General features: G+C 55.6%; 1 protein-coding gene across 1 annotated transcript in view; it reads right to left on the reverse strand.

Moving 5' to 3' along the window:
• Window positions 1–287: 287 nt before the first annotated feature.
• The window catches only part of MYH9 (myosin heavy chain 9), an 86,133-nt gene continuing 61,598 nt past the window's right edge, over window positions 288–24,822 (reverse strand). The window contains exons 15-41 of the mRNA XM_019961321.2: window positions 24,290–24,404; window positions 21,730–21,923; window positions 21,281–21,402; window positions 20,202–20,271; window positions 18,267–18,427; window positions 17,309–17,417; window positions 16,167–16,298; window positions 15,504–15,710; window positions 14,808–14,945; window positions 13,974–14,097; window positions 13,549–13,720; window positions 12,913–13,125; window positions 12,033–12,177; window positions 10,575–10,781; window positions 10,265–10,369; window positions 9,847–9,999; window positions 8,516–8,764; window positions 8,165–8,377; window positions 7,795–8,007; window positions 7,346–7,507; window positions 5,670–5,798; window positions 4,688–4,776; window positions 4,464–4,587; window positions 4,037–4,245; window positions 3,269–3,377; window positions 2,992–3,164; window positions 288–1,832 (exon numbers count right to left, since the gene is read on the reverse strand). Of these exons, the coding sequence (XP_019816880.2) occupies window positions 1,700–1,832; window positions 2,992–3,164; window positions 3,269–3,377; window positions 4,037–4,245; window positions 4,464–4,587; window positions 4,688–4,776; window positions 5,670–5,798; window positions 7,346–7,507; window positions 7,795–8,007; window positions 8,165–8,377; window positions 8,516–8,764; window positions 9,847–9,999; window positions 10,265–10,369; window positions 10,575–10,781; window positions 12,033–12,177; window positions 12,913–13,125; window positions 13,549–13,720; window positions 13,974–14,097; window positions 14,808–14,945; window positions 15,504–15,710; window positions 16,167–16,298; window positions 17,309–17,417; window positions 18,267–18,427; window positions 20,202–20,271; window positions 21,281–21,402; window positions 21,730–21,923; window positions 24,290–24,404 (4,170 nt within the window). The 3' untranslated portion in view covers window positions 288–1,699. The remainder of the gene's footprint in view (window positions 1,833–2,991; window positions 3,165–3,268; window positions 3,378–4,036; window positions 4,246–4,463; window positions 4,588–4,687; window positions 4,777–5,669; window positions 5,799–7,345; window positions 7,508–7,794; window positions 8,008–8,164; window positions 8,378–8,515; window positions 8,765–9,846; window positions 10,000–10,264; window positions 10,370–10,574; window positions 10,782–12,032; window positions 12,178–12,912; window positions 13,126–13,548; window positions 13,721–13,973; window positions 14,098–14,807; window positions 14,946–15,503; window positions 15,711–16,166; window positions 16,299–17,308; window positions 17,418–18,266; window positions 18,428–20,201; window positions 20,272–21,280; window positions 21,403–21,729; window positions 21,924–24,289; window positions 24,405–24,822) is intronic.

The raw sequence follows: 24,822 nt of genomic DNA on the forward strand, positions 1-24,822 counted from the left end.
TGAGCCAGCTCAGTGTCCAGCACATAGTAGGTGCTCAGCAACTGAAAGGAATTGAGATTTATAAGACACTTGTAGCATCCTTAAATCTGGCCAGCCTGCCTTTCTGCCTGACCACCACCCCCTATTAAAGCCTGGGCCCCAACCATGCTGCACTCCTGGAAGCTTCCAGAAATCGCACAAAGGAGGTACCTGCTGCAGAAGCAAAGCACAGTCCTTTCCAGGGAGCCCAGATACAGTGCCTTCTAGGCCACCTGCTCCAGTGCACAGACAGCCCCCAGACACGTGTCTCATAGCACAAGGATCTCTTTATTGTGACGCTCAGTGGAAAACATCTGTAAACCAGCTCACTGTAGTGGTGACAGCTGCAACCATGCTAAGGCACTTTCATTATATAAAAAAAGGGCGGGGGTGGGAGTTCTGTCCACTCCTTTGTGACAGCAACTGGGACCTGAATTCAGAGCTTTTTAGGCCTATGTAGCTTTAATATATCTTCATGATTTCTTGAGTTTGTTTCCTTAAAAAAAAAAAAAAATGCCTTCTTTGCCATAAGTAAGTCTAAATGCAGCATATACAAAATAGTTAGGAATACAAGGAAATTCAGCCACCAGTGTAGACCAGTGTAGGACAAGCTATTCTCTTCTAGACGTGCTTCTGAAGGAAAGGCAGTGATAAAGACTGGGAATTTTATCACTAATTACAGTGAGAGGGAGAAAAGACAACAATGTTTTCTTTTTCTTTTAAAAATGTCTGTGCAGACGGCAGCGTCTTGAGTTATACTGAGTCAACGGTGCTGATCAACTACCCTCGGGCCCCAGTCCTGGCCCTTTCCACTGCTCTGGCTGTCAGACTCGGGACAAGTCCATTAACCATTAAATATATTTGGTCCCCAAGAGTGTTGGGAGAGGCCACGGCTGGCCTTTCCAGCTTGGCCCCTAGGCCCTGCCTGCTCGGCCCAACAGCCCCGCTGCGGCAGGGATGGGCCAAGGAGGGGAAGGGGTCATCATTGCACTTGAGACGTTTGAGAAGCAGGAGGGGACAGTGGCGCTGCCCAGCGGGGTAGGGAGGAAGGCCCTTCCCTCCCCGCCCCCGGCATCCTGTGCCCTGCACAGAGGTGGACCCCCTGGGTCTGCTCATGTTGGACCACCCAGAGTCCACGGGAGCAGGGGAGCCAGTGGGGCAGAGGGTGTGAGGTCACCGAGTGTGATTGCCAACAGCAAAGGAGGGAGAGGGAAGAGCTGGTGGGGAGGCGGGGGAGGTGACAACTCTTCTGGGGCACTGGGCTAGCAAAACTCCTTAGTCTGAAGAAAAATAGATTCATAGAAAATTCTCTTGCCCATCCCCGGAGGCCTGCTCTTGCCCTCCTCGCCTCACCATCTTGTGCTCTGTGGCGAGAGGGCGGGAGATCCGGCTGGTCGCTCTGTCCCTGGGCCCGGGCCCAGGACCCTGACTCTTTGGTATCAGATTCGGGATGGGGGTGGGAGGGGAGCAGGGGGGCTGCAGCAGAGGAAGCCGAACGCCCTCAGGGAGGCCTGGGGGACGGGTGGGGTGGTGAGGGGGGCCTGAGGTCCCTGGCCTGGGGGGACGAGGTGGGGTCACAGTCACAGCAGTCCCCAGAGGGAGGAGGGGGTGCTGTGGGGGCTGGGGAGGGGAGGCGGAGTCACTGATGTCCGTCTCCGGGCAGCAGGAGAAGAAGAGCCGGTTACTCGGCAGCTCTGGCCTCGGCGGCTTTGGCCTCAGCCCCGTCGGCTTTGCCATCCATCTCATCGTCCGAGCAGTCGCTGGCACCTTTCCGGGCCATTCGGCGGGGCACAACGAATGGCAGGTCCCCACGCCTGGGGGCAGAGGCAGCGGTTAGCAGGGCCGGCCAGGTGGCCACAGAACAGCTCGTGTGTTTCAAAGCAACCTCAGAGGAAGACTAGCTCCTGACACCCCACGGGGAGAAGCAATGGGGGGCCTCAGGGTGGGACAGGAGGGCTCACGATAAGGGGGGTGACTGAAGCTTCCTGCTTTCACTCCAAACACCAGCAAAAAACTGTCAGGTAATAGGGGCTGATTAAAAGGAGGCCCAGTGGTAAAGAAACGCCTGCTAATGCAGGAAATATGAGAGACACGGGTTCGATCCCTAGATTGGGAAGATCCCCTGGAGAAGGAAATGGCAACCCACTCCAGTATTGTTGTCTGGAGAATCCCACAAAGGAGCCTGCTTGACTACAGTCCATGGGGTCGCAAAGAGTCGGGCACGACTGAGCGACTAAACAACAGAAGGAGCCCCAAGAGCAGAAGGAGCCACCTCTGCAAAACACCACACTCTGGTCACACTTGGTACCAAACAGGTGAGATCAAGAGACAGGCCGTCAGTGCAGTGTACACAAACAGGCACCTCTTCCAGTCCCAGAAAAGAAAACCAACAACATAAACACTGACTAGACTGTTGCTTTTATGCTTAAAAAACAAAAAGGATCACTGGGAAAAGGAAGTCAACAATGAGAATCTCGACCAAAAAGGCCCTCTGCCTCAACCATTTCATGCTGCCTGATCGGGACACTCCTTCGAGAAATGCCAAGCAGCCCTCTCCACCTGATCAGGGTTGGAAGATTGACCGGAGTTGTGCCAGGGCCTGGCTGGGTGGCTTTGAGCAACTTCTAGTTCACAAAACCTGAAAACGTTCTCAGCGGGTTTAAGGGCCATGACAGGAACAGACTTTTCAGGCAGGATGGGAATCAATCACCCAGAGAGATTATTCAAAAGGCTGGGCTACAGCCTAGGAGGCCGGAGAACCAGGAAGGGCTCTCTGAAAAGCACTTTTCTGGTGTCAGTAAGTGCCCTGCCCACTGACAGGGCTGAGAAAGGGGACTGAGTTTTACAATAGCCTCATGGTCAGAATTCTGCTTTTCAGGACAAAGCAACTTTTTGGAGGAGAAAGGGTCACACGGCGGGGTGGGTATGGGTGAGGGAGAGGGAGTCGGGCGGGGGGCAGTTGGCGGGGCTCACCTGAGCTTGTTCTTGAGGGAGCTGACCTCGCGGTTCATGGCATCCGCCGTCTCAGTGGCATCCTCCAGCTCGCGCTGCAGTTTCCGGCGGGAGGCATTGGCCCGCTGGGCCTCCTCCTCCGCCTCCTCCAGCTGCCGCTTGAGCTGCTTCAGGCGGGTGGACGCCTTGTCCGCCTGGAGAGACGCAAGGCCAGGGGCCCAGGTCAGGACCCCACATGCTGGTGGCCCACCCCATTCTCAGCTGCCTCGGGGCAGGGCCCTGCTCCACCCTGACTCACCTGGTCCTTGTACTGCTCGGCGTTCCTCCGCTCGTCATCCACCTGCAGCAGCACATCCTTCAGCTTCTTCTCGGTCCGACGCACTTGCTTGCAGGCTGCCTGGCGCTCCCTGCGAGGCACCAATACAGTGACTCAGGGGGACCCGCTCTTTTGGAGGGTCTGGTGGATAAATCCACAAACTGGGCCACCCATGTCTGGGTCTCACTGGCCTGTCCCCTGTAGGGAGGCCTTGATCAATGCTCTTGTGAAGGCATTAGGATTGGCCCCATTTCACAGATGAGGAAACTGAGGCTCAAGGAAGTGACATATCACAGAAAGCATATATAAAGCTAGAAAAAAAGAATGACTGATGCCCATTACAATCCGGGTTCAATCCCTGGGTTGGGAAGGTCCCTTGGAGAAGGGAATGGCAACCCACTCCAATATTCTTGCCTGGAGAATCCCATGGACAGAAGAACCTGGTACGCTACAATCGATGGGGTCGCAAAGAGTCGGATACGACTGAGTGACTTTCACTTTCACCCCTAAAGAAGTCTGTCTTGCTGAGCCCACAGATGGGCTGCCCAGGGAGTGGGAACTACCACCTCTCTGATTCAGCCCTAAGAGAGTCACCAGGCCCAACTTTAGAAGCGGGCCGTGGGTTCCTCTTCAAACTCTAGAGCCCTAGCAAAAGGCCCCAGGAGAAAAGATGAGAGCCCCATTAGGATAGGGGATGGGCACACAGAGAGGCCCGAAGATGGTGCTGGGTGGTGGGCGAGGGACACCCACTTGGTCTCGTTGTCCAGCTGCTCCTCCAGCTGTGCGATCTTGGCCTCCAGGGCAGCAATGGAGGCCTTGAACTTGGACTTGACGGTGCCCTCCATCTCCTGCAGCTTGACCTTGAGCTCCTTGTTCTGGCGCTCCAGCTGCTGCCTTGCGTTCTCGTTCTTCTGGGTATGGCTGCGCTCCAGGTTCAGGTCTGTGTTGAGCTGGTCGATCTGTGGAAGAAGGGCTGGTAAACTCAAGGAAGGCAGGGACCCTCATCACCAGATCCTCCTGGATGAGGGAGCTGCCCAATGGGAAGGGTTCAGAAGCAGCTCAACCCCCAAAAGAGAGGAACCAAGGAGACGGTGCAGGCACCAGGATGTCCTCCTCTGAGCATCGGATGGATGGCTTCTGCTGGGGGGCCCGGTGGGAGGGAGGCCCGACTGCCCACCTGCAGGTTCGCCTTCTTCAGCCTGTCGTTCACCAGCTCCGTGTTGCCCTGCTCCTCTTCCAGCTCCTCCTCCAGCTGTGCAATGCGGGCCTCCAGCCGCCGCTTCTCCTCCAACGCCAGGGCACTGGAGAGGGTGGAGAAAGGTAAGAGTGGCTAAGCTGGAGCTGGGAGCCCCCACACCCACCACCTCCTCCAGTGGACACGCCACGCTTGCCCCAGCTCACCCCTTGCCGCTGCTGTTGGCTATCTCGTCGGCCAGCTCGTCCCGTTCCTGCTGGGCCTGGCGCTTGGCACGCTCGGCGGCTGCCAGCTCCTGCCACGGGAACCCAGAACGTGACCCATGGGGGTCCCCATAGCCGACAGCCTCCACTCTCCATTCCCAGTACTCTGAGCCCCTGGCCTCCTCTTCTGAAACCCCTTTCCCAGGCCTGCTTCCTCCATGAAGCCCATTTTCATGAGCCCCTCTGAGGTCACAGCTTAGGCACCATATGTTTACATAGCCCCCACACCTAAGTGCTAAAAACTAAGCCAGGGGTGTTGTAATAAATAAGAAATCACCCTGGCCTGATGGAATGCTGGTCCCTCTGCTTTCCAACGAGACAGGAAGCAGGGGCGACAGGATAGAGATATGAGTTAAGGCCAGGGTGCCGGGGCTCTGAAAGCCAGAAGGGCAGAGGTGGCCTCTGCACCTGAGGCTGAGGTGGCCTCATCAGAAACCCACAAGCTCAAGAGGGCACAGCCAGTCTTGACAGGAAACCTGGCTACCTGGCCCAGTCAGGAGCAGAACTCGGTTGCCAGCATCCTCTCTGCAGAAGATGGCCTAGAGCCTGGGGAATGCTTTCACAACCAGCCTTGCATGAGGCAAGAGGCCGCCAGGGGACATTCAGTGCAGGAAGCCTCTGGAAGGGCCCCCTGCTCGCCAGGCGGCAAGTCACAGTGGGCAGCGGTGGTTACCACAGAGCCCCGTCTTGTGCAACGGAGTCGGCCCCAAATGGTGACAATTTAATTCACACACAATTTAATCACACCAGGGAGCCTTCCAACTTAATGAAACCTTGCACGGCAACCTTTCAGAAAACAAGAACCAGCCCTGCCCACGCCTGGAGCTTGGCCCATTTTTCAAGGCTTTCCCAGGTGACCCAGGCTGGTGAGTGGAGGCTCTGGGCTGCCACCTGCTGGTCAGAGGGTGCACTGCACCCGGCCCACCTCCTGCAGCTGGATCATCTCGGCCTCCATGCTCTTCAGCTTCTTCTCGTTCTCCTTGGACTGCGCCAGGATCTCCTCGCGGGAGGCGCGCGTGTCGTCCAGCTCCCGCATGTAGTCCTTCATCTGGGCCTGGGGGCGGGGAGGAGAGGCTTGGCACCACCACCCCAGCCATTCCCGTGCACCACCCACCAGAAGACACCCCACCAACCCCACCCCAGCCCCAGAAGACACCTCACCAACAGGGACCGGTGGCTGGTTCTCAGCCTGCACCCACGTTCAGCTCACACAGTTATCAAAGGGCAGGAGGGAAGACAAAGCGTTTCTGTTCTACACCACTGACAGTCTTCTGACCGTTAGGGTTTACAAAGGACACCTGTTAGGCCCTGGGTGTGTGTTAGTCCAGCTGCATTTCTGTTTACTTTCTACCACTTCTGGTTGTCTTGGATCCCACGCTCCAGGTCAAGGGCCACCTGCCAGGTTAGCTCCAGCCACAAGACTTATAAGCCTATGTCCTTTGTTCTCCTGTGATTCATTCTAACTCTAAAGATCTTGGGAAATACTTTTTCCCCCTCCTTTTCTTTTGTAGGTAAATCCCAAACTGGGATTCCCCAGGCCCAAGGGTACAAGTCTCGTTGTGTGTGGCCAGGTGGTACCAACTAAACTACCGCCATCAATGCATCTACAGCGCACGACTCTGCCAGCACCAGATGCTGACATGTGTTATCGTTGCTGGTTTGCAGGGTATAATGAGGCATCTCAGAGCTGGGTTTTGTGTTTTTTTAACTTGTTATTTTTAATTATTGACAGGCCAAGCATGTGTTCTGTTTCTGGACTGCTGCACTGATTCATCAGCTTGGAACCTTCTGTCACTGTCCATTAAGGCTGGATTGAGTCATGTCTGGCTTATTCTAGAAAACTGCCACCAAGTGACTAAGTAACTATAACGCCACTGCACTTTTAGCTTTGCACTTGTTTCTTTGTTTGATGTGAAGTCAACAATTTTTGACTACTGCAAGTTTGCTTCTGACTATAATATTTTGTCTCCACTCGGCCTCTGGGTCTGCATCTGTGTAGCAGCAGTAGTATTAGTCTCTAAGTCTCTAAGTCATGTCCAACTCTGGGACCCCATGGACTGTAGCCCGCCAGGCTCCTCTGCCCATGGAATTCTCCACGCAAGAATACTGGAGTGGGTAGCCATTCCCTTCTCCAGGGGATCTTTCCTACCCAGGGATCAAACACAGGTCTCCCACCTTGCTGCTGCTGCTGCTGCTAAGTCGCTTCAGTCGTGTCCGACTCTGTGCGACCCCATAGACGGAAGCCCACCAGGCTCCCCCGTCCCTGGGATTCTCCAGGCAAGAATACTGGAGTGGGTGGCCGTTTCCTTCTCCAATGCATGAAAGTGAAAAGTGAAAGTGAAGTCGCTCAGTCGTGTCTGACTCCTAGCGACCCCATGGACTGCAGCCCACCAGAATCCCCCATCCATGGGATTCTCCAGGCAAGAGTACTGGAGTGGGGTGCCATTGCCTTCTCCGCTCCCACCTTGCAGGCAGATTCTTTACCACTGCGCCACACCCAAGACCTTCAGGGTAGCACTCACAGGCCAGCCCAGCAGTGTCCAGTCCCGTGCTGGGCCCAATGCTGCCGTGTGCAGCTGGATCAGACCAGCCTGAGCTCACCTGCACCTTCCGCAGCTGCTTGATGGCTTCGTCCCGGTTCTTGTTGGCTGAGTCAATGTGGGCCTCCAGGTCCTTCAAGTCCATCTCCAGCTTCTTCCGAGCGGCCACAGCTATCGAGCGCTGCTTCCTCTCATCCTCCAGCTCGGCCTCCATCTCCCGCACCTGGGGAGGTGCTGACAGCTCAGGGGGCCGGACGGACCCAAAGATACTGCCTCAGCTCAGGGCCCAGGTGGGCTTGATCCAGTCCCAGGGAGTCCACAGGGCCTCCAGGGCACAGTGAGGATTACTGACCATAAAACCCTAGTAGAGGGGGTCACTGACCCCCGGGCAGAGAACTAGGATGCAAGGATGTGGAGGACACTCCCACAGACCAGTGGAAGGAGAAAGGAGCACCCAAACTCGGGCACCCCTGTGCGCCTCTGCCCAGGGAGCGGGCAGGCCCTCCGCACCTGTTTGACCAGCTGCTTTTTCTTCTCCTCACTCTGCTCGTCACGGCCCTGCAGGTCCCTCTCGAACTGGGCCTTCATGGCCTGCAGGTTGACCTCCAGCCGCAGCTTGGCGTCCTCAGTGGCCTGCAGCTCGTCCTCCAGCTCCTCCAGCTGCGTCTTCATCTCCTCCACCTGCTGCTCCAGGGCCCGCTTGGACTTCTCCAGCTCATGGACCTGTCACCAGGGGTTCCGGTAAGGACCAGAAGGGTGCTAGGCCCCGAGGGGAGCCAGGGCCCCCAGGTCCCCGGCCCCAGTGTCTGTGAGGCCCTAACTCTTGGTGTCTGGAGGCCGCCCCCCACCCCGAGAGCTGGCCACGGGCTCAGGGACTCACGCTCTTGCCCACGTCATCCTTAGAGCTCATGAGGTCTTCCATCTCGGTGCGGAACTGCTTGTTGAGCCGCTCCAGTTCTGCCTTCTGCTCCATGGCCTCCTCCAGCGCCCGGGCCAGAGACAGCGCCTTGGTCTCCTTCTCCCGGGCCTCCGCCTCTGCCCGGTCACGCTCCTCCGCATACTTAGCAGAGATGGTCTTCTCCTCGGCCAGGAGCTGGGAGACAGGCAGGCACCATGAGTGTGAGCAATGGGCTCTCGGAAAGGGTCAGAGCCTGACAGACAACAGCCTCTGCCCGAGGCAGGGTGTCTGCAGAAGGACGGGAGGAGGGACTGATGCACTGACGGCACCCACCTGGTCAAACTTCTTCTGCTTCTTCTCCAGGTTGGAGACGCTCTGCCGCTGGTGGTCAAGATCCACGAGCAGGTCATCCAGCTCCTGCTGCAGCCGCGTCTTGGTCTTCTCCAGCTTGTCGTAGGCAGCCACCTTCTCCTCATAGCACTGGCTCAGCCCCTCCAGGTCCTTCTGCAGCTTCCTCTTGGCCTCCTCAGCCGTCTCCAGGCACCCCACGCTGTCATCCATCTTCTTCCTCATATCGGTGACCTGGGTGGGAGCAAGGGGTAAGGAGCATCCAGTTGGCACCTGCTCTGGGAGCCGGGCTGCCACTGCAAGCAGAGTTATGGGGCACCAATTCAGTTATGGAAACAGCTTCCCAGCCGCTTCTCTATTCCTCTGGGACCAGGGAAATGGGACGTTCCACAGAGTGCAGGTGTCTAGCACACAGAGCCCAAGGCAGGTGGACACACAGGTCAGCTTGGAAAGGCCACTCAACCCTGACCTGACCAGCCATTTGTACCAAGACTGAGGCCCAGAGTAGGGAGCCTCCATCCCTCCCCTCTCCCAGGCAGCAGCCTGGCATCCCCCGCCCACAGGTGTCTACCCTGCAGCCCCCTCCTCCCACCCAGACACACAGCTGGCACCGCAGGAACGTGCTCCCTGTCCCCACCCAGATGTGGACCCGACTCCACGCCGTCCCCTGAGCTGGTGCAGATCTCGGGGCACATTTAAGTTCTAAGACAGGATCCACAAGAGGGCTCTCCATCTATCTTTGGCCCCAGATCCTTTTAGGGTCTAGAGAAGACCACGGCCTCCTTTCCATGATGATGTTATAACAGGCATAAAGCGAAATATGTAGGACTACCAAGAAACCACTGTAAAAGAGTGCAGTTGTCAGGTACTTTTTTAAGACAATGGTTCAGTAACCAGTGTGCTTCTTTAGCACAGCAGAGAGCAGGCTCCTGAGCAGCGAGGAGCACAGTGACCTTCCCAAAGCCTGGCCTCAGCTCAGACACAATGACCAGTGGTTTCCACTCAACAGGCCACAGGCACTGCTACCGTCACAGCTTGTTGCCCACATTCATAAGGGAACAGAATGCTGACGGTCAGCTGGAGACTGGTGAAATGAAGATGAACTCCAGCCAAGTTCAAGGATCCCTGAATTCTCCTCGGGGACCCCAGGAGTAAGCCCTGGTCTGGGGAGGGCAGGAGCTCCCCGAGGGAGGGCGGCCAGCTTGGGGAGGCCTGGCTGTGCTTCCAGGTCCAGGTGGCTACCCAACCAGAAGCTCCCCAGCCTGCAGGCTCTGACCACCGTTTCCGGGGCGATCTGAGGGGATCCAGCTCCGAACCTGGGCGTGGAGGGTGGAGATCTGCTTCTCCAGGTTCCGCTTGGCCTCTTCCTCCTCCTCCAGCTGCTCCTTGAGAGAGTTCTTCTCATCCTCCACCTGCTTCAGCTTGGTGCTCAGACTCAGCTTCTGCCGGTTCTCCTCCTGCAGCAGCTCCTGCTCAGCGGACAAGGGGGGCCAGGGCTCAGGACCCACACTGTCGGGGCCTTGTGGTCCCCATGGTCTCGGTGGGACAGAGAAGCAGGCCCCAGATTAGGGGGCAGCCAGCAAAGATCTGGCAGGGAGCCAAGAGGTCCCAGAGAGCCTGGGGACGCTGGGGAGGACACTGTGAGGAAGACCCAGAGGCCTGGCAGCTGACGCCGTGTGGGCACAGGTCCTCCCAGGATAAGAACAGCTGCGGGGGGCCCATCGCTGCCCTTACCTGCGTGTCCTGCAGCTGTGACTCCAGAGCAGAGAAGTCCTTGGTGAGCTTGCTAGACTTGCTGTCCGACTGAGTGAGAAGACCTGTCACATTGTCCAGCTCGACCTGTGTGTGGACGGAGACAAAGCCCCGTGAGCTTGACCAGGCTTGCTCGGGGCCCACCTCAGCTCTCTCAGCCATGCTGGACCTGAGCCACGGGCTGAACCCCGGGGGGCTCACAGATGGGCCGGGTCATGGAGACAGAGAGAGAGAAAAGACCAGGGGCCCTGGCAGCATGGCTAGGACCCAGGCAGTCCGGCGGGGGCCTCACCTGCAGCTTGGAGACCTTGTCGGCAAGCTCTGTGCGCACACGCTCTCCCTCGGTGAACTTCACCTGCAGCTCCTGCAGCTGGGCCTCCACCTTCTTGCGCTTGTGCTCGGTGTCCGCCTTGCCCTGCTGCAGCACCTTCACCTCGTTGGCCAGCTCCCCTCGCTCGTTCTCCAGGGTCTGCTTGGCCTTCTCGAGGTTGGCTTTCACCTGCGAGGGGAGAAGCAAAGACATAAAAGGGGGATCCTGTGACATGAGACTGGTTTTCCCAACATCATCAAAGAGCCGGTGGAGCCAGACCTGGAATCTGCTGCCTGGCAGCAAAAGCGACACTGGGCAAGTCCAGGGGGCAGCAAGCTGGCGAGGGCCATGGACTTGGAGGGCTCAGGCCTGATGTGGACTCATTTCCCAGCTGGAACAGGACGCCTGGCGCGTGGCCTCACCTCTGAGGACCACGGCTCCCCTGGCTCTCAAACCATCCCTGCCTGGCCTCCCGCACAGGGAATGTCCAAGGGCAAGACACTGTCATTGCTGATGTTAAGATTTTAGAATTATTTTTATAAGCTTAGGGAAATTATAATTGTTCATAGTTAGACTTCCAAGAAAGCCTCTTAGAAATTTGATGTTTACCGTAACACTGAAATGTTCTTCCAAAAGATATAAAAGCCAAGTTTACAGAACAAACACAATTCCAATCTATTCTATATCAAGCCAGTCACAGTATCAAAGGCAAGTTCAAAGGTAAACTGGACCCCAAGTGCATGCAAAAAGCTTTTTGAGTGAAAACAGCTAGAGGAAAAGGCAAGGCTTCAACCTGCCCAGAACCAGGAGGAAGTCAAAGGGAAACAGAGGAACAAGGCATGTTTCTGAAAATATTGTACAGGCTGCCACGCAGAAGAGCCTCTGTCTTCTCAGGCTGCCAACAAGGGTGGCCGTGGGCTGGAAACCACAGGAGGCAGGACTGGGCTTGTTCAGGAACTGCCTGGTCACAGTCCCCTGGCTGAGAAACCAGCCGGGTCAACATCCCCAGGGTTCTCCCTGAAGATTCCAGCTGACCATGTGTTGGAGGTGTTCTAGAGAAGGGCTGGGCTTCAGAAAAGGGACGCAATGGCCCTCTGAAACTTCAGCTTCAGAGTCACTCCAATTCCATGACACTTTCTAGTCTGGCAGGGTGTTGAACAGGATAATGATGGTAATAATAAGACTAGAACAACTTACTGAGCCCTTACCGACTATGCACTGTCACATGTTACCAACTCCAATTCTCATGTAATTGTTTGAAACGGGCTCTCACTAGCCTCTCTCATAGAAGAGGAAACTGAAGCAGAGATGGACCTGTATGCGCCCCCAACTCACACAGTCAGGAACGGCTGGAGCCTGGACTACGCGAGGGTCCCCCAACCCTCCCCCCGGCCCACAGTGGCCAAGCCTCACGGAGCCAGTCCCAGGGGGCCCACGCACCCGCTTCGTCTGCTCCAGCTGCTCAGCCAGCTCCTCCACGGCCTGCGAGTGCTTCTGTCTCATGTCCTGGATCTGGGCCTCATGGATCCTGGCCTCATCCTCAAGGGTCCTCTTCAGGATGTTCACTTCTTGTTCACGTTTGGACCTGAACAGAGAAACGCCTTCAGGAGGGAGGCCAGGGCCCAGGAGCAACGCTGCCCTGGTGGCACAGAGTCCACAGTAGGGAGCACTGGCCATTCCAGGCAGCTTTCTGCCTGCTGGCTTCCCTCCTCAGCGTCCGTCCTATAGCGCAGGCTCACAGACACACTTTTTTTCTTTTATTAAAAAAAAAAATGTAATATAGGCCTTTTATGCAAGGAATTGGATTTTATTCTAAATATGGGGAGCCAGGAGTAATTTATAAGATTTTTTTTTTTTTTGGCTGCACCACAAAGCATGCTGGATCTTAGTTCCCCTACCAGGGATTGAACCCATGCCCCCTGCAGGGGAAGCGCAGAGTCCTAACCACTAGAGAGCCAGGAAGTCCCCACAGACACGCCTTGTAGGGCTTCTGTAGCCTTTCAGCCTTAAAGCCCACCCCTGCCTCAGCCCAACTCCAAGCCAGGTTCTTCAACTCTAGAGAGAAGCTGCGAGGCCCCATCAGCTTCCATCTGTTCTTGTTGTTCCATCACTAAGTCGTGTCTGCCTCTTTGCAACTCCATGGACTACATCACACCAGGCCTCCCAGTCCCTCACTATCTCCTGGAGCTTCCAGGCTCCATGACAACAGGCCACACTGTGTGTGTACAGAGGCCCTGGGGTCCCCCCTCTGAGGCCAGGGCCCCTCTTTCCCTGCACCACCCCCATCCTCAGTGACCAGGCAGTCAGCCCCAAGGCACACCTGAGCTCCTGTTGCGCAGCTGTGGAATCCAGAGTGTCCTCCAGCTCCGTTTTCAGAGCCTCCAGCTCTTCCCCGAGGTCTCGTTTCTGCTTCTCGGCTTTATTCCTAGCAGCACGCTCAGATTCCAGGTCTTCTTGGAGTTCCGAAATCTGAGATTCCAGCTCCCGGATCTTCTTCAGGGCCATGTTCTTCTGGGTGGTTTCTTCTTCCACTCTGCCAAAGAGAACACCAACGTCAGGAGGAGGTCGCTGTCACCGTCAGAGAGCAGAGTCTGCAGAAAAGACTTAGGGAGGTGCGGCCGAAGCCACTCCTGCTGGTGACCATCATAGCCCCTTAGGAGCTCTTCTTGGCAAAGACACTGAGGCATCTGGAAGACTTAAGGGCTATTCCACTTGGAGAATTCAAAAGCCTCATAGAGTAAAAATTTCATTTTCCAAATTAAGCTTCAGTGCTTTAAACATTTTTTAAAAATTGAAATGTTAAATGAAAAAAAAAAAAAAAAAGGAAAGCTGTAAACTAGCTTCCCAGACAACAGTGGAGCACATGCCCACAGTTCACTGATGCACCAAGAACCACAGCAGGAAGCCTGCTGAGAACACAGGCACTGGCCATCCAGCCTGATACTCTGACCCTCACCTGGCCAGGGCTGCCTGGAGCTCCTCCTCCTTCTTGGCCAGCTGCATCTTGAGCTCAGCGATCTGAGCCTGCAGCTCAGCGATCTGGTCATTGAGGTCGGTGGAGTCTCCTTCCAGCTTCCGGCGGGTCTTTTCCAGCTCCTGGCGCTGCTTCTCCTCTCTTCGCAGGCGTTCTGAGAAGGAAGAGTGGAGAGAGGCCAACAGAGTCTTCAGTGGCTTCTCTTTGTCTTCAAATCTTATATAAAATACCAGACTTCACAGGGAGCAGCTGCCATGTCCCACGTCTGGAGGGTAGTGGCTGGATGCCACAGGCCCCGGGAGACCTGCTTGCCACCCCAGCTCCTGGCAGCAAGGTCCATGCTGGTCCTCGAGTGGTGGGTGCCCCGGAAACCCCAAGTCCAACAGTCCCTGCGTCCCACTACTTACCCTCCAGGTCGGTGATCATCGCCTCATGCTTGTTCTTGAGTTTGGCGAGGCTCTTCGATTTCTCCTCCTCTTCCATGAGGTTGGTGGTGAACTCGGCTATTCTGTCTTCCAGCAGCTTCTTCTCCTGGGGTGCGAGGATGGGTCAGGGCTTAAAGTTAGTTGACTGCAGAAGGCACTGGGTCTCCTCAAGCACAACCCACCCAGGCACTGAGGTCTGAATGGAGGGGCAGGGCCTGAAACACCTGGCCAAGTGCATTAGGATTTCCCAAACCAAAGGGGTCATTTTTAAGCCACCAGCTCCTCTGAAACAGCGGGGTAAGCCTCCTTGGGCCCATAAGCGGGGTGCCCAAGCCCTTCCTGCATTACCCCTTTCTGCGCAGGCAAAAACACCTCCCAGGTGACGGTGCCAGTGAGGGAACTGGGGCAGGAAGGCGTTACCTTCTCGACGCCTGTGACCTCGCCCTTCTCATTCCCTAAAGTGCCCCTGCTCTTCTCACTTTGTCTTCAAATCTTACATAAAATACCAGTCTTCACAGGGAGCAGCTGCCATGTCCCATGTCTGGAGGGCAGTGGCTGGATGCCATAGGCCCCAGGAGACCTGCTTGTGTGGCCACCACTGGAGTCCTAATTCCACAACAGCGACCACACAGCCTGCTTACTCCCCACGTCACAGGGTTCTGGACAGCCGTCCTGCCCTGTGAAGCCTGCCACCCCCATCTCCTCCGGAGATGAAGGTCAGCATCCTGACGGGGTCTCTCCCACTCCTCTAAAGTGATGCCCAGCTATCATCTGTGGCCAGGAAGACGCTGACAGGGGCCCAGCCACCGGCCTCACCTTAGCTAGCTTGCAGTTCTGGTCCTCCATGATGATCTGGTCCTCCTCCAGCTTCTTCAGCTTGGCCTCGGTGGTCACCTTCTCCAGCTGAAGCTTCTGCCGGGCACTCTCCTCCTCCTCCAGCTGCTCCTCCAGCTCCTGCCGTGAAGCCAGGGCAACCGTGAGCAGATAGGATGGGGTCCAGCACCCACGTGTGGGGTCACGTATTTAAAACTGGGGTGCGGGGATGAGAACCCCAGGTCCCGATTCCAACACAGGGTCATGTGTTCTGAGGGGCCACCTCTAGCGAGTGTCCACCCTCAGCTTCTCAGACCAGCTGGAGTGATCACAGAAGAGGGGAATTAAATCAGATTCAATGCTTGGCGGGACAGTGCTCATGAACACCTGACACGTGTCAGAAAAATTAAGCCAAGGAATTCCCTGGTAGTCCAGTGGTTAGAACTCTGAGCGCTCGCTGCCAAGTGCCAGGGTTCAATCCCTGGTCGGGGAACTAAGACCCCACAAGCCACAGAGCATAGCAAACAAACAAACGGAAAAAAAAAAAAAAAAAAAAAAAAACCTGCCTCAAAGAGAACACTCCCCAAGGCTGCTCCCAGGACAGAGCCTGTCCTCCCATAGCACTTGGGACGTCCCCGCTCCCCGCCCACCCTGTCCCCCACGCCCCTCCGGGTCCGGCCCGGCCCCTCCTGCAGGCACCTGGATGTTCTGCTGCATCTTCTTCTTCTCGGCCTGCAGGTGTTGGCATCGCTCTTCCTCCTCCTCCACCCTGGCCTCCAGGTCATGGCAGATCTCTTCCAGCTCCTGCTTCTTGGCTGTCAGACGGGCACGGAGCTCCTCAGCCTCGGCACACAGTTCCGTTTCCGCCTGGAGCTGCTCCTGGAGCTGCAGCTTCTCAGCCAGGAGCTGCGGGAACACGGGAGAAATGTGAACTCTGACGGCTGCTTGTGGGCTGCCTGTCCCCATGGGAGAGCTGGTCCCCAGCAAAGGCTCCATCTCAGGATGCTTAAGCTGCCAGGCATGTATAAACATCACATCCTGCATCGAGGAAATTACCCCCCAATTTCCCTTCAATGCCAAGTTTATGCTTTGTCTACTGGGGCTTCCCTGGTGGTTCAGTTTTAAAGAATCTGCCTGCAATGCAGGAAACCCGGGTTCGATCCCTGGGTTGGGAAGATCCCCTGGAGCAGAGCATGGCAACCCACTCCAGTATTCTTGTTTAGAGAATCCCATGGACAGAGGAGCCTGGCACGCTGTAGTCCGTAGGGTTGTAGAGAGTCAGACACAACTGAAGCAGCTAAGCAGGAGCCCTGGTGGCCAGCAGGAGGCAGCACTACGCGGGCAGAGTCTGCAGACACCCACCTGGGACTGGAGGGTCTCCATCTCTGAGAGCCTGTTCTCAGCAGCCAGCTGCTTCTCCCGCACCTTCACCAGCTCCTCCTCCTTGGCCATCATCTCCTCCTCCTGCCGGCTCACCTGCAGCAACGGCTTGACCTAGGACAGGAGGTAGAGGAGACAAGCTCAGAGAAAGAGCCCCGTCCAGGCTGAGATTTGGGGGCTTTCTCCTCACTTGGGGAAGCGCAAGGGCACGAGAACAAGGGGCAGGCAGGACCCTGGGCAGAGCAGGTATGCCCGGGTACAGCTTTTCAGGAAATCAATTTGGTGCTGTGCGCCATAGGCCTCTGACCCACTAATTACAGTTCGGGGAAACTAGCCCTGTATGTGCATGAAGATTTTCAGGACAGCATTGTTTACAACAGTGAGAATTTAGCAAAGAGATAAAGATCCACCGCCGGAAAAGTAGCCAGATAAATTATAAAACATCTCTAGGGAACAGTATGCTGACTTTTAAAAAATTATGCTTATGAAAAAATTTTAAATGGAAAACCCAAAAAAAAAAATATTTACACAAGTCAAAAAGCTCAGCTATGTAAGAAGATGTATGGTTTACACAGCAGAGATTTAATGGGAGTGTTTAAAAAAAAATGGAATAAATATTGAAACATCTATTCAATATTGATGTTGGCTCAAGGTTGAAGGGATTATAGGTGAATTTTTACTTTCTTGTTTATCCTTTTTGTTGGTATGGTATTTTGCAGTTACCACAAATTATGTACCATAAACAAAAGTAGCTTGACCAACTTTAAATACAAGAGAATTTTTTTGTATAGGCTGGGGAGGACCTAGCCACCGGGTACAGACCACGGTTTCCTGAGTGGGCAGCACTGTCACCTCACGGGGCCGTGGTGGGCAGGCAGGGCCTGGACATCCCAGGAGCTGCCCCTGGAGCCGCCCCAGCCCAGCCCCGCAGCACCTCGGCAATCCACGCTGGACACACACCCCAGCTCACGCCCCTCAAGACCCCACAGGGCAGGACCATCCCCCGCTCAAGTGCTGGGCCCGGGGACACGAGGGCAAAGTGCCAGCCCCGGGGCCTGAGCCCCGCAGGAGGCCAGTGTGAGGCCGGCTCGTCCCTGTGCCACGCGGAGCCCCTCCAGACCCACCTTGGTGAAGAGCCGCCACCACTGCCAGTTGCGCAGTTTGAGGTAGGCGGCACAGTTCCTCTGCAGGACCTTCATGGCCGTCAGCTGCTGCTGCCGCTTGGCGAAGGCCCTATGGGGCGAGGGTCATGGTCAGCGCCTCCAGGCGGGGGCCGGCCAACCTCCCTGCCCACAGTCCTAACCTCGCTCCTGGGGGCTTTTCTGGAGGGACCGACCCCTGCTGGGAGCACTTCAAAATAGATGTGGGGGGAAGGAGGCAGGCTTGGCGTTGAGTCCTACAGGTGACCTCGCAGAGGTGACCAGGACGAGGTCACAACCACCTTCCTTCACTAAAGGGTAAGTGAGGTCGCTGCAGAGTCAAGTGTAACCACTGGTCATTAAGGCCACCTGTCGACTGCAGCTCCCCACCCTCGTGTCACCCCCAATCTTGGGGCTTTTGTTTGGGGAGAGAATGTCAGCAGATGATGTCCTGCAAACGTCCATCTATCCAAACACCCACACTCATGCTCTCTCCACAACGCTCAGAGCTCAGGCTGGAACAGATGCCCCAGAGCCCAGACACAGAGGAGTCAAGGGGCAAATGTGAAGCTGCCCCGCCCACTATCCTACATAAGTCAGCCCCTGACCCCACAGGAGTTGCCGGAACTCAAGGGCACCTCCTCCCCGGAGCTCAGGGTCCTCTGGGGACAGCCGGCTCTGGGTGTCACCCCTACAGGAGGGACACAGGGAGGAACAGTGGGAGGCAGGGGTTTTCTTGGAGGGAAAATCTGAACAGTCACCCTTCCCTCCTGCTCACTTTAAACCTCAGGCAGAAATCCAGGAAGCAGGGGGCAAGGAAAGCTATGTGGGTCTCCCCAGGGACACCTCCTGCCATGAGGGTGCCCAGGCCCTGCTTCCTCGGTACCCTCTGCTACAGGAGAGCTGGGGGTCCCGAGCAAGGTGTGAGCGTCCTGGGACTCACTTCCTGGCCAGGTAGCCCCTGCAGCAGGCCTGGAAGCCGATGATGACATCCGTGATCTTCAGGTCCCGCTCCTCCTCCAGGTGCGCCAGCACGCCAGCCCGGAAGAAGACTTTGCTCTGCCCAATGCGGTACAGATTGCTGTCGAGTTCCAGGGCTTTGATCTAGAGGAGGAGAGCCAGCTGCTGAGCACGGGGCACCCCAGCCACCACAGCGCCCTGGAGCAAGGCCAAGGCCAGGGAAGGGGCCTGGAGCCGGGGCCGGCCCTGTTGCTCTGTGGGCAGCCTTCTCCTGGTGAAAGGAAAGTGGAGCTGGGGAAACGCTGGTATGGGGAAGGTGGGGGCCAGCAAGGGACAGGTAAGGAGTCAGACTTGCAGAGAAACACAGGATCTCAGCCCTGAAGGGACCCTGTAGGTCTCCTCTTTCTTCTCTGCCCCACCCCCTCACTACAGGCCTGTTCTATAAGCACCCAGTCAGGTCACCCTCTGAGCAGAGGGTCAAGCATCATTGCTTTGTCCAAGCCCAGCACCAACTCCAGCTCAGACCAGGATCAAATACTAACTAGGTGACCCCAGGCCTTAACCTCTGTGCGCCCACGTTTCCGCAGCTGTAAAATGGAAATAATGGTTTCTTTAATTAAAAGATAAGTTAACAAAGCAAATAAATAGCACTTCCTTCCTAGCAGAGCTGTGGGAATGAAACCAGAGAAGGCACACAAGGCGCTGAGCATGGGGTCACACGTGGGACCATTGCTGAACGAGCTTTAGGCAATGTGTCGTTACCATCACAGGGCTGTTTCGGTACAGTAACAAGGCTCTCTTATTAAGCCCACTGGTAACAGTCTGTCTGTCCATCTGTCTGCCTGGGAGAGAGGGGATTCAGAACAAACTCCAAAAGGCAGAGCCTTGAATAGGGTAAGAGGAATCTCGGGCTCTTGATGCCCAACGAAAGGCCCTGCAGGTCTGGAAGAGGCCCCAGGAGAAGGGCAGACCAGGGAGGGCAGAGCCATCACTGGGTGCCCCACCTCCCGTCATGACGAGCCTGGCCAACTGTCTTCCCTACAGAGCTGGACGGAGGAGACCTGCTTATGTCTAAAAGGGGGACATCCCTCACAGACCAGCAGCTGAGTCTCCGGAGAAACAGTGGCCCAAACACAATCTGGGGGGGCACCTCTGTCCTTCACACCTCCCTTCCCCCGGGTGACAAGCATCGCAGAGCACAGACCCGTGTCTCCTCCCTCCCTCTCTAGGCTCCACCTCCCTGCCCCTTACAGGGCTGCTCTGAACAAAGGTGGTATTGAATTTTTCTTCCCTTTTCTCTCTCCTCCCCGATGCCCACCCCAGCCCATCCTCTGTTGACTGTTTGGCAAAGATGCAAAGTAAAGAAAGCAGGGGGCGCTGGCTGCTGACCGTGGACACATGAGACCCAGCCAGATGCCTGTCTGCAAAGCAGAAAAATGACCAAGTGGGTAGAGCCCCACCTTGGCCACTGAGTCATCTCGAGGCCTTCATTCACTAAGCACAATCCAGTGCCCACTGCTGGTCGAACACTGGCCAGTGGTGGGGAAGAGAGAAAAGGGCCAGAAACTCAGATTCTGCTAGCTTTGGGCTAGTCGTGGGGCCATGGTGGTGAGCTGCCCCCTGTGAAGATTAGAGGAGACGGGAGCAATAAAGAACCAAATATGCCCAGAAGGAAGGGTCTCTGCCTCACACCACAGCCTTGCCATCTGAGACCTGGCCTTCTCCTCCCCTCCCCACTCCCACACACCATCCTGACCACCTGATGCTCAGTGCGCCTGGCAGAACCAGAACAGGCTCAATGGAGGAACAAGAGAGCACAGGCGTCAACAGATCCAAAGGGCCCTGACCAGGCACACGGGTGCTGGCCACTCGGGTGTGCACACCAGCCACGCGTCACCCACCAGAAGAGCCCACTCACCATGAGCACACACGCCTGCTTTCCGTCCATGAAGCCCTTAGGAATGGAATTTGGAGTCAGGATCTCGTATCTGAGGAGGAAAAGGGCGGCAGGTCAGTACACCCCTTGCTCGGATTCTATGTGGCCTGGGATATCCATGAGACGAGGGCCGTCCCTACAGTGGAGCAGGTGCAGGATTCTTTCCACAGAGTGTCTGAGGGAAAGGGGACACTCAGTGAATTATATCCTGCGCTTTCCTGAGGCTGAACAGCACGAGGAAGGCCTGGCGTTTTCCAGAAAGCGAATGGAAACTTGTGTCAGACTTTTCATTCACTTATGGGTGAGCTCTGAAGTGGGCTTACTAACTGCTAACCAGCACCTGCGTCTTTAGCCCTAGAAGTTTTTTAAATTAAATGTCTAGTTTCACAAATATCATCTGATACAAATCAGAAAATGCCTCATGACCTCATGTTAGAAAGATATGTGGAGTTCAGGCATTATCAGAAAAAAAACCAAGTCATGATATGTCTAAAGCCACCATTTCCCACTTCTAAACACGTCCTCCCTATTTGTTACCAAAAAGAAAAAAAAAGAAATAAATGGCATATATTGAGTACAAAGAGAAAACCTTTTGCTGCAGAACATTTTCCTAACAATCTCTGTCTATGTAACAGACCACAGTTGGTAAACACGGCCAGGCCCGTCTCTGCTGAGATGCTGCAGAGAACCGCTAATCAACGGGGTAGTCCAAGAAATTAACCAGAGGGCTGTGACAGACAGCAACCAGGGCTAAACACGTCATTAGGCAAATAGGCCCGTGTCACGACTGTCCCCGCTCCGCACACACAGCAGACATCCAATTCCATCGATTTTTTTCATACTCAAGGCTCCAGCTGATCCTCCTTTAATGTCTTTTCAGAGCTCGTCTAATTATAGCAAACAGCACCTGGCCCCCACAGTGACTGGGAGTGGAAGCCAACGTGATGACTTTCATTTTAGAGACAAAACAGGAAGTCCTTCCTCACGTGGAGCATGGCACAGAGGACCCCAGCTCAGTGTGGATGAGGAGACGACTCCCCCACTAAAGGCTCTCCACTCACCTCTGCCGGAACTCCTGGAAGACCACACGGTTGGGGAAGCCCTGACGGCAGATCCGGATGCCTTCGAGAACCCCGTTGCAACGCAGCTGATCCAGCACCAGATGGGGGTCCAGCTTGCCGGCCTAGGAAAGAAATCCATGCACGTGCTCTTTCTGTATGCCCAGGGACTGATGGAGAGAGGACGGGCCCCTCTGAACGCAACAGGACAAACGCCCCCCCAGGAAGGAGCAGTCACTGCCCGCCCATACATAGTAGTGACAGTTCAGTTACATGGTCCAGGTCTGAGAGGCAGAAACGCAGGCTCTACGGGCAGGCTGTACCCTAAGACTGCCCGAGCCACCCCGCAGGGTGACTGAACCAAGGGCTCTGTGTGCCACAGGCGAGGGATTTCTGCTCAGGGAGACAGACAAGGGCTGGGCGGCCCGCTGCACACTACCAAGCAGCCGCACCTTCTTCTCGTGGTTGGGGATGATGCAGCGGACGAAGTTGGGGTTGGTGTTCCTCAGCGTGGCCATGAGTTTGGCCAGCTGCTCCTTGTACAGCTGCCCCACCGTGCGGAACATGCCTTTGCGCGTCTTGAAGGCCCCAGGCATTGCCGTCTCCGACATGCCAGCCACCTGGTCCAGGCCAATGATGCGGTCCACTGGAGAGAGCAGGCAAGAGCACGTGAGTACCCGGCAGTCCAGGCCAGGGCAGAGGGGCAGGACAGACAGACAGGCCAATCTGATTAGAAAAAGAGGAGACTACAGAATGGCAGACCATTTCTACTTGGAGCTTACAAAGCAGGCTAAGGTCATCTCCAAAGGCTGAGAGCAAAGGTGACCTTGTGAGCAGAGAGGAGGGAGGAGGAAAGGGTTTGGAAAGATTGCAGAGCCGCAAAGTGGGGAAGCACATTCGTGAAGGCTGACTCTACGTTGTCACTTATCTCAGCCACCCTGGGATGCTCCTAACCCAGAGACACAAGAGCTGATGATGCATTCTGGAGGAGTGAGCAGAGCTGGTCCACTAGCCTGGCTCTGAGGAGGTGTTCAGACTTGACTGACAGGAACCCGATAGTCCATTCAGTCATTTGAAAAAAGCGGACCAGTATCCTGAACTCACACTGACCGTTACCTGAGAGCACTGGGCTAGGTCAGGAGGCAGGAGCTCTAAAGCTACTTGGCCACTGCCTGCAGGAGTCTGGCACACCCTCTCTCTGTCAGCAATCCCCCCATGCAGAGCTCTCTATATCAGGGGCCTAGAGCAACATGCACGGTGCCAGGGCAGAGAGTTCCAGAGAACCACTGCTGCCCACGGCTACCCCAAAGGCCGAGGATCCTTCTCCCTCTCAGGTCTCGCTTGGTCTCCAAGATCACGGGTCTTTCTCATCTAGACCAACCCTCTAAGCAAGCAGCCCTCATCACAGTGGCTCCTGCCCAGAACAATGAAATGAACTGCCTCCTCCCAGGCAAAAACCAAATGGTGAACAAGCCCAACCTAAGTGGCCAGCCATCTGAGGTCAGGCTTACACCAGAGCAAGTATTAAATTTGAAGACTTTCATTGCTAGATGCAAAAGTTAAGAATTCTATGACAAAGTCAGGTTCTTGTTCCTTTGTGGCCAGATCTCTGTTATTTATTTGAAAGCAACAGAAAAGACAGCTGCTCAAGAGGGAAGCCAGGAGTGAGGATAGACCCATGAACCCCTCAGTTAAAACAGGAGGCAACTGTACCTCTTGCAGCCCCCACAGGGCCCCTCTGGCCACCAAAGGTGTCCTGGGACTGGGTGGCTTGTGAAAGTCACTCAGGTTGCCCAGGAGAAGGTTGAACACACCCCCAAAACAACTGGTCATTTCATGCGAGGGTGTCCTGGCCCCAAAAGACCCTGCCCAGGAGGAGAGGTAACTGCTGCATAGACACACAGGTGCCCTTGTCAGCACTGAAGTGTCTGGGCCCACACGCGCACACACATGGCAGTGCCCGCACACACACACAGAGCAATGCACACAGCACCCTGTGCTGGGACACAGCAGCCATCACACACACACGCATGCACGCACGCACGCACGCACACACAGCACCTTGTGCTGAGACACAGCAGCCATCACACACACACACATGCATGCACGCACGCACGCACACACAGCACCGTGCTGGGACACAGCAGCCATCACACACACACACACACACACACACACACGCACGCACACACAGCACCTTGTGCTGAGACACAGCAGCCATCCAAGCAGTGAGATGCCGCCTTCATGAGGGGAGTTCTGAAGGGGATGTTGGACTGTGAAACAATTTTTTTTTTCTCCTTTTAAGATCTATAACATGAAGCTGTCAATATCAAATCACCGCCCAGATGGGCCTGGCTTTCTACTGGAGGCCTGTGATGGGGAGGGGACTGGAGCCTGCGCACAAGCCTAGGGCAGAGACCAGGGAAGGAGCACAGGCAGGCAGGAGCAGCCAGGCAGAGCAGGCAGGCTCAGCAGAAGCACCAGTCACGCAGCCCAGGGTGCAGCACACGTTGGCGCCGCGCCAGGCGGCCAGTCACCTGGTTCTAGGTGGAGGATAGGAAAGCGCTGATAGAAATAGGCTCTCTGGGTGCTCTGCATCTCTGCAACAGAGAGGTTAAAGCAAAACCCAGGCAGAGGGAAGGAGAAACTGGCAGAAACAAGGAAAAAAACGGCTTCGGGAGGTACTGGCTACCAAGGAGATGCAAGAAGGCAGTAAGGAGTTGGACAGAACCCAGGTGGCCGAGTGCTGGGCCTACAAGGGAAAGGTCTGTGGCCTCAGGGCCTAGAGCCTCTGCCCCAGAGGAAGTGACCGTGTGCCATGTTCAAGGATGCTTGGGGCTCAAGGACGCCAGGATTCAGGGACAGGGTGACCCTCAGGGCTGGAGGAGCCCACGCTCCTGGGAGCTAAGTGAGCACAAACCCTCTGGCTTGAGCCCTGCACTCAGCCAGGGCCAGGAAGGGAAGGGGCCTAGCTGTGGGCACGGGGAGGCAGGATGAGGGCCAAGGGCGTACCATCCTTCCACAGCTCCGAGACAAACTTGTCAGAGGACTGGTGCAGCAATGTGGCGATGTTGTCATTCAGCGGGTCCATGTTCTTCATCAGCCACTCATCGGCTTTGTAATCCACCTGTAAGATCAGACCTCGAGTCACAGGCTGCTCAGGGCACACTGGCGCACGCAGGCTCTATGGCAGCAGGCTGACCCCATAGGTGGAAACATCAAAAACAGCGAAGACCCTCAACCTGGTATTTTCATCCCCAAGAAGGAAATAATGAGAAGCGTCCATGAGACGTTCTCTGCAGAGTTAGGTGAAGGCAAAATATTTAAACAGCACCGACGTCTGGCTGCAGGGAACAGGCTAAGAAAACTATGTTGCAGCTACATAGTAGAATATTCTGTTTTTAAAAATGTTCACGGTAATATGAACATTGGGGGGAAAAATCCTAATAATTCCTTTTAGCAACAGGTAAAGTAATTTTTGTTTTGTTTTGTTTTTTTCAGGATATTCAGGTTTTCTCAGAGCATACATTCTCTTACCGTTTTTA

Source organism: Bos indicus, chromosome 5 (assembly GCF_029378745.1).
Source record: "Bos indicus isolate NIAB-ARS_2022 breed Sahiwal x Tharparkar chromosome 5, NIAB-ARS_B.indTharparkar_mat_pri_1.0, whole genome shotgun sequence".
In the NCBI taxonomy this organism is placed as follows: domain Eukaryota; kingdom Metazoa; phylum Chordata; class Mammalia; order Artiodactyla; family Bovidae; genus Bos; species Bos indicus.